The following is an 11,143-nucleotide window of genomic DNA, read 5'->3' as shown; positions in this document are numbered from 1 at the left end:
GTCCAGCCCGCGCCGCCATCTTAGGAGGGCTCCAGCCGCTCCTCGGCAGGCGCAGGCGCAGCTGCCCTGTTCTCCGCGGTGGAGGATTGGGGGGGTTGCTGGTCCCGGGCTGGGGCAGCGCTGCTCACTCCGTGCCCACCGAACGCTGCCGCTGGCGAGACCTCGCTGCCCGCGCCTGGGGCCGGCCGGCTCCCAGCCTGGCTGTGTGAGGCTGTGACCGGGCATCGGTCCCTCCGACCCTCCGAGATGAACCAAAGGGGGTGGCCCGGCACCCCGAAAGCGCGGCCGTGAGCGAATCACCTTCCTAATCGACTGCATGGAGTCGATACGGTTAATACTTCTCTTTTTCAAGCGTCGGTGTGCCGAGTGTGCCGCAGGCTTACTAGGATCTCCTGGTATTCCTAATTTTTCCAAAAGGGAAGGAAAGGACACGGTTTCAGAAACCGTGACTCAATAGCATCAACCAGTACCTTCCCTGAAAGAACAACAAAATCCTTTGCCATGGTGTCACCGAGCAGGGCCAAGCAGTGTGTGACACTTGGATGGGGCTTTGGTGACCCCAATGACTGGCGCAGGTTGGCACTCACCAGTCAGGAGTTTGGTGCTCAGGCCTTTGTGACTAAAGTAAGGTTAAAAACTGTTAGTAAAAGCCATACAGCCAGCAGAAGGGTGATTTACTGTGTTGCCCAAAATAGAGACCTGCAGTACTGGTTGCTGGGTGGTTTTTGTTGTCCTTCCCTCCCCAGTCTCCACCACACCACCACCTCAAGTTCCCCGGGGGCACACAGCATCAGTTACAAAGCTTTACTGAGCTACCCGTCTGTCCAAGGAGGGTGGTGGTGAAATTTGGGGTGGGGAGGGTTTAGATAGGATATATTTGAAAAAAAATATTTGGAACACATCATAAATTACCAGGGCAGCCCTCACTGCACTGACACGTCCTTTCTAGTATCAAGAAGAAACCATTGTTCTATGGCAAGTGGCCCCAAAAAACCCCTTTAAGGGCTGGCTGCATTGCTTAACTCTTAACTTCTGAAGTAAGGAGTTAGGTAACCATATTATGATAATTTAATTTGAAAACAGGCAGGATTCATAATGGTTTTGGGTTTTGTCTTGGACTACCTAAATTGTTTTGGTTGTTTTTTTGGTTTTTTTTCTTTAGTGTAAATAAGTGAAGATGCAATTACTGAATTGTAACAGAATAAAACAGATGATTCACCAGATTATTACACTGGAGCAGAGAGTTAATGATAGTTCATGTACAACTATGTTATCAAGTGTGCAATTCACAAGGTGATGCATGTTCTCTACACAACTGATTTTGGCCAAATGTAAGCATACCACCTACTTTTTTTTTGTACTTAGACATAAAATCACATTAGATGCTTAACGTGTAACGACTTGCAACTGTAAGCTTAAGTCCTGATTCTACGGATATAGTTACTGAACTCCCGAAGGGCACTGCTGAGAGAAATTAATCCTTTCAAATCTTCTTCTCTACATCTTAATCCTCTGCAGGAAACCAAACATGAAGCATGAGAAAAAGGGAAAAGACAAAAATACAGAAATGCAGGGATCAGCCTCTGTTACCCTTCTCCTGAGGCTTTTGCCTTGGCCTTAATACATAATCAGCCCCAAAGTCTCTCACTACCTTTGAACTGCCAACTACCTGCTTTCCTACAGCCTCTCCAACAAAAATCCTTCAGCTCAGTTTTGGGAGTAGGCTCTTCTCACCAAAACTGGGAGAGAAAATAATTGTCCACTATTTCTTTCAGCGTGGCAGGAAAAGGAATCAGTGTGAGCAGAAATGGCATGAGAGAAAAAGAAGTGCATCCTCAAATATTGGATAAATTACTGGAAAAACTCTGGATATTTTACTGTTTACAATAACTGCTAGACTGTTCCAAGGGGAGGATTTCGATTAATTGTCATATGTGTATGTTTGAATCTTAGACAAATCACACTGCGTTAAAGATGTTCACCCTTCCATAGTGGGTAGGACATCCTGATTTTATATATTTTTTACAATACTTGCTTTTTTACTTCATTTTCTGGGAAGATGCTGATCACCAGTGCCCTTATCAAAAGCTAAGTTAAATCTAAGACTCCATTTTCAAATTAGGCTTTGTTTTGGACCTTCATGTTTACATTTGACAAGAGGGAACATTTCCCATACCAGGTTGCTTTCTTTATGCTTATAAGATATAATTACCAGATGTAAAGTATGGAGCAGACATAATTTCCCTGGTAACTCTTCATCCTTTTGATTGCAAAGGTCTCTTGTTTCTTTTTCAATTTCTTTGCTGTTTTTTTTAATTTTATTTCTTCCTGTCTCTGGGCTTACCTGTTTCTGTTTGAGACTGCTTTCACTCTCCTCCTTTCTGTTGGATTCTGTCTCATTCCACAAATCCTCTGCTTTGTTGTTTGTTTTTCTGCAACTTTTCTGCTTGTTGCTGGATGCTGACTCCATCATCCATTCCCATTCATTCTTTCCTGAGCTCAACAATTAATTTCCTATTGTGTGCCATCTTCATCTCTATTAGTTATGATATAATCCAATGCTTTAGGAGATGAGACATTAATTTACTATGTATGTAATCTAGACCAGACCCTGGAAAAAAATGTAATAAAGTGTGAATAATAACCACAATGTGTAGCAGATTACCATCCCTGGCACAGAATTGTTTCATTTAAACATAATCACTGAAGCACAGAGTAGTTGCAGCTGGATGAGCCTCTGGAGATTGTCTAGTCCACTGCCCAAATCTCAGCAAAAACTCATGGCTCGTCTTGGTAATGTCAGCTGCAACTCTGGGGTTTTTGAAGATAGAGTTTCAGTTACAGTTCTCTGAATGCTACAGAAGAATGTCAGTTAATTTTGACCTAAAAGGATATAGTGAAGCCCATGTGCATGTTTGCAGCAAGTGAGTCTTTTAGAGCAAAACTTCTATTCATCCCTACATGAATAAAACAGAATTGTAAAAGAATTTCTGTGAGACTTCAGAAGGTTTTAACACAAATGCAATCCTAAAATACCTTTCTCTTTCCAGAGCATAAGATCTTCCTCAGAACCGAGCAGTGGCCTTGGTTCTGCTGACCATTCTATAGCTGTAACTAAACAATGAATGTTACCAGCCATAGAAGCAGACACTGACTGAGAGACTTGCTGTTAATTTCAGCAAGGAAAGCTGCTTAAAAGAGACTTAGCTGAAAGCAAAATTACAAGACAGAAAATTAATTCTATCCTGGCCCAGACCAAGACACTCCTTCATTAAGTACCTCGGCCTCAACTCAGTGAGCATCAAGCAGATGTGGCTGACATATATTATAGCACCAAACTGCCAACTGTTACTGCAGCTCAGGAGAAGGCTTCACCACCACCCCAGGTTCCCTATTGCACAGTCCACCTGCTGCATCTATGGGTTACATTCTCATCCAGAGATGCAACAAATACGGGTTGGGATGGAATCTCTTTAGTCAGTTTCCTAGAAGGCAAAGTGTAGATTTTGCTCAAGCAGAGATTGGGGAAATAAAAAAGAGAATTATTTGGCCACTGTGAATTTCCAGCCATGTGGGGCCATTGGTTTGGAGAGGTCTGGGAATTGTCCTGGTCACCTTGGTCAGTTAACTAGTCCTGACACTGCAGTTCAATCATACACTAATATCTGAGCCTTGAAAAGGTTATAAAAATTAGGAGCTTTTTTGGGCAGTGGTGGGATCTGTTAATTTTTGAACACTTCATCCTTTCAATCACAATACAGGCTAACTGAATTGTGCTATCACAAGGACAATAAGAAGTGTGGTAAATATGTTTAAACAACTTTCATTTTAAAAACAGTTTTAAGCTGTGTCAAAAAAAAGAGTTCCTTGGTCCAGCAGACTAGAGGTCTAAGCAGCATCAGTTCTGTGATACAGTGATACAGTGGAGAGGACAAATATGCCTGCCTTACAGACATCAGGTGCAGAGAGGAAGCAGGGCTTTAGAAAGTTAACTGCATTTGGCAACATTACCTCCTGTAGCTGGGAACTTAGGGTTTTTTTGACAGCTGGGTCTCCATGGAAAGAAGTACTTTGAGACTGCAGCTATTTTAAGAACTTAAAATAAAGGCCTTTGGAAAGTTGCAGATAGCTTCTACATCTGGGAGAAAGCAATCGATTTTTTGGCAATTCATACCCATCACTTCATCTCTTTACTTGTACAGCCTGTGGTAACCTAACTGGGCAATAACCGAGACTTCAAAAAAAAAAAAACAAACCACAACCCAACGTTCCTGGTTTGATGGGAGAGTCATGGGCTCAGCGACATATGGGAAAGAAGCAGCTTGTGCTCAGTCCATGTTTCATCTGGCTCAGACATAGGCACTAAAACCTGTAGAGACCATCTTAAAGGCTTTATGGTGGAAAGTAGAAACAAAACATAAGGCTTAGTTGTAAAATGCAGTTTTCTAATAACCATACCTGGCAAGCTCACACGGTTGGTGTTCCCAGCTCTATTCTCAGCCGGTCTCACGACATGGGCAAATATTGCAGTGTCCTGCTGCTTTTTTTTTTTTTTTTTGCACCAGCCCTTCTCTCCCACGCTGTCTCAGCTGCTCCCCTGAGAACTTTGTTCTGCAGAGACCTCAGATTGCTCTTTACAAAGCCTTCTTTTGAATGTGTCCCACTTTCAAAAAGTGTGGTGGCATTTGCTACCTTTCCTGTCAGAGAGAACTCAGACTCTTTAGAGCCATAAGTGATAATTCATACCAATGCCTTTTTAGCATGGGAACAGTAATGTATTTTCTCCTTCTGGAAGCTTGGCAGAGAGCTTCTCTGTAGTAAAATGAGGCAACCAGGTGCCACTAATTGCCAGGTAGTGGGCATGAGCTTGTGTTAAGCCCACCTGTGCTTTATTAGGGCGGGCCCGAACTGCGCATGAGCAGGACTGGGGGGGCCAATAAAAGGTGAGGCTAGGGGCACAGGCCCAGCTCATTCCTGACCAAGCCAGTGGAGAGGCTGGTGGCTTTGCGAGCAGAAGCACCGACCCAGGCTTCTCAGCCCTGAGGGAAATAGACTTGGAGCACTATTCGTGAGTTTCTGCTGGAACAGCTGGTTGGACCTTGGAGCACCGTGCCCTAAAAGAGGTTAGTCTTGCAACACTTCTCCCCCAGCAATATGCCTTTGTAAAGAACAGGCCAGGTCAAGCACCTGGATGTTATATTATGCTTTTTTTAAGTCCAGTGTTCTCAAATTCTGCTCACCTGCAAATCTGAGCCTAATTTAAGCAGTGTTCACAATTAGGAGAATATTTTTTGCTAGAAGCTATTCTTGGTTTGTATCAAGCTGTTATTTTGCAAACTTTGGGGACTAGACTTTCTCTTCTACAGGTTAGGAAGTCAATGGATAAGCACTAGCATGTCAGAAAATCTGAGCCCGTCTCATCATTGAAAAAACTTCTTGTAGAAAGCCTGTCACATTTTCATCTCCCATCTCTCTCTGATGTGAACATAAATCAAAGCATCACAGCATTAGTAGGAACTGATCTAAAGCTCCATATTAGACAGAAAGCTCACCTTCTCCAGGAGGGTTTTGCTCTGTGGCTGTATGTGTCCTGGAATCTGAAATAGAAAATGTTCTCCAGGGCCAGGGAAACACCACAGCTGTGGAGTCATGGGCGTTAGAGCAGAATCTGTTGAAGGAAGCATCAGGAATGTAAGCTCCTGGCTCACCTTGCTGACCTGTAGGTCCCTGAGCCGGGTGTTTCAGTAGTGAGGCCTTGAAACACCAACCTGCATGGCAGACACCCCTCTCTTTTTTTTAAAAAGGGTTTTCTACCCTAGAGATTGTCTACTTCCACCTATTCTCACAGGTCTATGCTTGGCCTCTTCAGCTCCGGTAGAATTGCTGTACATTTTCTATGCTCATACAATTATTAACTGTACCTGCTCAGTGGTGCTGGGATGTCTAAACCAGCTGTATCCACAAAGGGCCTGTACACACAGGACAGAGAGACAGAGAGATAGACAGACATGTCCTCAATGGCAGTAGCATTGGGGCACCTACCCTGTGCTCCTTGGTGCCTTTGAGATTTCTTCTGGCAGGGACTACTGTCATTGGTGGAACACCCAACTAAAGCTGAATCACGTGGCAGGCAGCTCTGAATTTTCAGCAAGGAATGATCAGAAAGGTGGTTATTTTATTATTTTTAAGTAATCAAGGTGGCAACAACAGCAACGATTAAGTCACAAACAGATACGACCTAATTGTAACTTCGGCATTAATACTTTACATGAATATAATAGAAATTACAAGTGTGTTAACATTACTCATTCTCAGTCATTGAACAAAAGTGTACAGTAAGGTCAGCATTAGTCTGTTAAGAATGCTACAAAACCAGCCAGCCAGTGTCCTTCAAAAGCTGTAGGACAGGCTGGAATGACTGCTGTCCATCCCTTCAGGCAGCCGTGCTCCTGGGCTGCCCCTGGTCCCTGCCTTTTCTCCTGTTTCTGGATGTAGTTCTGAGGTTTCACTGTGCTTATTAGGGGCACAACAGCACTATCCAATAGAAAAAGACAAAGAGCTGCATTGCCTGGAGCCAGCCCTCACACTCTGCATGAAACAGGGCAGGTGTGCCACCTGGGAGCTCATGCTGGAGGCAAACTTGGCCCTGTGTGGGGCCCACCCTCCCTTAACTCCTTGTTCCACAGGTAGTGCATGCTTTTGGAGCTGTACCGCTTTCAAAATGCCTTCTTTTCCATCTCATCCTTTAAAAGGAATTATGTAACACAAAATAAAAATTTTGCTTTTGTAGAAAGGGGGTTCTTTAAATACACCTCTTCCATCTCCTAGTCCTTAAACCGTACCTTCCTCTTTTTCAAAACATTTACTAATGCATGCATCTGCCTCTTAGCAGGAGTACCGAAGTGACACTACAAAAGGCTAAGTTGCATTTGGTATTATGGTCCTGGCTCCTCTTGGTCTGAGCAGCAAAGGATAAACTTCTCAGATAGACAACTTTGATAATCATAGAGGGGGATACACCCTCAAAAATAAAACCCCCAGTCCCTTTAGAACCAGACCAGAGGACATCAGTGTGAACAAAGCAGTAATATCCATCTTTCTTCCCATCAGAAATTCTCCTAGGATGCCATCTGCCGTGTTGTTTTCACTGTAGAGACAAGAAAAGACATCAGCTTGTCTATTTTCAATTCTAGAAGTTTTGATGAAGAAGGAAAAAAGAACCCTATAGCTTGCTCAGGTGGGCTCTCTTATTTCAAACTCCCAAACCATTTACTAAAACTTCCCCTATCCTTCTCATCCTGCTAATGACTTTCTGGAGAAAAAAAAGAAAAAAAACCCAACAAAAACCCCACCATCCCAAAAAAGCAGATGTGTGGTTATTTCTGTGAGGGTTCAGTGATGTTTTTGGACACTGCTGTTCTAGATGATGTGTTTCCCATAGGTAACTTTTTAATCTTCTTTTAATCAATTACAGCACAGCACACTTTGGAAAGTTTTAAGACTCAGCTGAACAGGGTGCTGCAACACCTAACATAAACTATAGAAAGGTTGGACAAGATGATCCTTGACATTCTTTCATTCTATGAAATCTTTTAGCCAGTGCTTTAGACTTGTGCTGTCAGGCCAAGCCTGGACATTATCAGAAATAATGTGGGACTCCCCAAACCAGCAATAACAACATAACTGACATAGTGCAAAAGAAGCCAAAACTTCATGCAAACCTAAGGCCATGGCTCCTCAGTATAACACCTCCTGTAGCAATATTGGTTTACAATGTGCCCATGCATCCCTTGCAGGTTGGTGGGATGGTGCTCTGGGCTTGGCCAGGAAACACAGAGCAAGGGCACAGTGACTGAGCCAGGACTGCTCAAGTAGAATTCTGCTGTGACACCACATCTAATGAAACTCCCCCCCTGCCATACTCCCACAAGGAACACACCGGTGTGGTTGTCCTGCTGAATGGTCCTTCTTCTGTTCGATGCTTCCCAGAGTGTGGCAGCTCTGAACTGTCCCGATAGTCTCGGCCCTTGGGGTTCTGCATGTCCAGCACTGCCCGGCTCTTGGAGGGAAGGGGTGGCTTGTGCTGTCCCTGGGTGCTTGGGCTGACTTCAGACCTCAAAGGCTTGACTAGCTTTTTGAGCAGTGCTGGGTTTTCTGATGCTGGAGTCATCTTGGGTTTGCCTTGTGTCTTTTCAGCCATGCTCTTCTCTTCAGACTGGCTGGAGCAGGTATAGGACCGAAATCTCTGTGTGGGCACCAGGAAAGGTGGTGATGGCTGTTTGCCAGAGGCCTTGCTGCTCTCCAGCTCCTGGGACTTTGGGAGATGAAAGCTCTGATCAGGCAGTGACAGCTGCTCCCTTCTTGAGGCCTTGGGGTAGTCCTGCTCTTTCTTTGACACCATCTTGCCCTTTGAGCCCATTGAGCCATAGAGCGGGTTCTCAAACATCTCTGGCTTCTGCTGTCCCTCCTCTTGAAGCAAAGGCTCTGTTGTGGCTTTTCCCAGTTCAGGTGTCCTACAGTCATCACAGAAGTGGAGAAAGGAGACTTGTAAAGAGCAGACAAGTGACACTGACTGGTTTAAAGGAAAATCAATAGGAAAGGAGCATGATAAAATTAAACTGACTGTGCAAAGGGATAACAAACTTGGGGGAAAAGAAGAGAATTGTGTGCTGTTTTTACCTTGTTAAATCATTATTCACATGACAGTGTAGAGCAGGTATGCATGGCACTGTATAAACTCCCTGCTGGACCACTGGCTTGCCAAAGAAATACTTGGCTTCTCTTTAAATAGAGATATGCCACTGAGCCACACTGTGCCAAGTGCTCTGGTGGCTTTGTGATGAACAGAAATATGAGTTTAAATATTAATGAGAACCTTCAGATCTGGCAGAAATGATTGAAATGGCTGTCTGGACAGCTAAGGTAAGAGCTCATACTGTAGTATTTTACAGCCAGGTCAATCTCCTCTTGTTACTGATGCCACATGATAATCCTAGGCATGGGATATAACTCCTTAATGCACCCAAATGCACAATATATGAACAAAAGCTATTCATGTAGGGTGAGACAATCCTTGTGCCTTCTCAGCTGAGCCCTTTGAACTGGGGTTTAGCCTGGAATGTCAGCACAGCTGTGCAGCTGGTCAAGGAGGTTTGGTGGGTTTTGCATGACTTGCCCTGATTTGGCAAGGCTGTCATCTCAAGAATGACCACAGTGCTTCAAAGATCAGCCCCAGTATAACTGAACAGAGTGGAACAGGGGTAAATGGCACATAATCTTTGTGTGTCTTCAGAGGGGTGTTCCTCACTTCTGGAAATCAGTACATGGAGGAGCAAAGAGCTGAGCACAGGCTGAGGTGCTGGCAGGTAGAAGCAGCACTCACAACTCTGGCTTCTGCCAGGTCTGGCTCATGGAAGGCCACAGACAGAGGCCACAGACAGTGACCCCTTAAGTCCCACCCAGGCTCAGAGAGCAGCTGTCCCTGTGAAAGGGGGGACTGATTGCCTGGAAGGCAATCATCCCTGTACTTGGTTGGGTAGGGACAGGGTATTTTCAGCTGCTGGCTTGTGGCAGATGCAGTATGTGGCTGCCAACTTCTGTACCCAGCTGGACGTTTGTTTCAGCAGACATGCATTTGCAATACTTCATGTATGACATGTGAAGGAACTCTATCCCATCCAGTGGAAAGATCTGTGACACACTCTTCCTTGTTACTACATGTCACGGTAGACTTGGCTAAAAGCAAAAGTACAAGACAGAAAATCACCTCTATCCTGGCCCAAACCAGGACACTACAGTAAGCTCCAAAGTCTTCTTCTCTTCTCATGGAAAAGAATTCAGCTTACACATATATTTTTGACTTTCAGAGAAGCCTGAGGAACTACTAACACTACTTTCCTTTGAGTATGGGACGTGTGCACTTGTGGTCTTCACATACCTTTCTCTAATTCTAGATATAAAAGACTGAAAGAATTTGCTGCACCTCTGTACAGACCATGCAACAGTGACTCTGCAGAATGACTGGGGAGGAGGGGACTTCCCAGTGCAGCACTCAGACTCACAGGTACTCTTGGCTCCGACTACAAACGCTTCTGTTTGCTGGAGGCTGTAGGGATGGTTTTGGAGACAGAGGTGACAAGGAGGGTGATGTGGAGGCCGACTGACACTGCCCTGTTATGGAGGTCTCTTTGGGCTGCTGCTCGTAGCTCCAGTGAGATGGTAGCTGGTCAGGTGAAGGCATCTGCTTAAGCTGGCTGGTTGCAGAGGGTTGTTGGGAGAAAGCAGCCATCCCCAAGTAGCTGGGGTTGCTGATGTCTGTGGTAATGGAGCTACTGAAGAGAAGAAATATTGTCAGGAAGATACATGCACAAATACATCTTTAATTTTTTTTGTCTCCCTGCCAACTACAAAGGAGTTAGTGCCCACTGACTGCTCAGAAATTTAATACCACCTACTTTTTTTTTTTTTTTTTTTTTTTTTTTTTTTTTTTTTTTTTTTTGCCACTGTTGTTTTAGAATCAGAAAATAAGTGGGAGTCCTCCTATTGCCTGGGTCAAGGCCACCTCCCCCAGCCCCAGATAGTCCCTCTGGCTGTGGCAGACATTTCCATTTCCAGGCTGTGGAGGGCACTCAGCTTCTGCAGCCACACCAAAGGGCTTTTCAGGACTTCTGGGCAACTGCAGCCAAAGCAGGAGGGCTCCAAGCAAGAGACAACAAGAGGAGAAGCTTCTGGCCTTTTGAGGGGTACCTGTACAAACTAGCAGGCATCAGACAGGGAGCTGCCTGCAAAGACATGCAGCTGTGGAGCCAGAATTAAAGGACAGCCTTACCCAGAGCATCCCAGGACTCTTTGAAAGGAAAAGGCAGGCAGCTAGAGCATAGCTTCCCACCCCAGCTGGCAGAGGTAAAGCAGCAAGATTACCGTAACATGTCCTCCTTTCCTGGGTTGTCTGGAGAAGAGGAAGTAGTTCCCCAATAGCGAGCAATGGCTGCTGCCTCTCTGGCCACCAGATGAGTAGATTTTGTCCTTCTGTGGAAATAAAAAGGCCTTTTTGAAGTGGGGTGCAGGGACTCAGACTGACTAATGCATTCTTAGCTTTTGAAGCCTTGGAGACAGAAGTATTGACCAGCCCTGACCAGAACCA

General features: G+C 44.9%; 1 protein-coding gene and 1 long non-coding RNA gene across 4 annotated transcripts in view; one reads left to right on the top strand and one right to left on the bottom strand.

Moving 5' to 3' along the window:
* Positions 1-11,143, top strand: part of LOC139799717 (uncharacterized) — a 328,047-nt gene that overhangs the window by 133,588 nt on the left and 183,316 nt on the right. The gene's annotated exons all lie outside the window — the stretch shown is intronic.
* The window catches only part of INPP5D (inositol polyphosphate-5-phosphatase D), a 51,392-nt gene continuing 46,404 nt past the window's right edge, over positions 6,156-11,143 (bottom strand). For 2 of the 3 annotated variants that reach the window (XM_071751947.1, XM_071751950.1), the window contains 4 exons: positions 10,921-11,028; positions 10,062-10,331; positions 7,940-8,513; positions 6,156-7,147 (listed from right to left, as the gene is read on the bottom strand). In XM_071751947.1, the coding sequence (XP_071608048.1) occupies positions 7,145-7,147; positions 7,940-8,513; positions 10,062-10,331; positions 10,921-11,028 (955 nt within the window). In that variant the 3' untranslated portion in view covers positions 6,156-7,144. The remainder of the gene's footprint in view (positions 7,148-7,939; positions 8,514-10,061; positions 10,332-10,920; positions 11,029-11,143) is intronic. The other variant, XM_071751949.1, reaches the window with a different exon arrangement.

Source organism: Heliangelus exortis, chromosome 9, assembly GCF_036169615.1.
Source record: "Heliangelus exortis chromosome 9, bHelExo1.hap1, whole genome shotgun sequence".
Taxonomy (NCBI): Eukaryota; Metazoa; Chordata; class Aves; order Apodiformes; family Trochilidae; genus Heliangelus; species Heliangelus exortis.
Note: the sequence above shows the minus strand (reverse complement) of the source record. Positions and strands in the feature narration are given on the sequence as shown.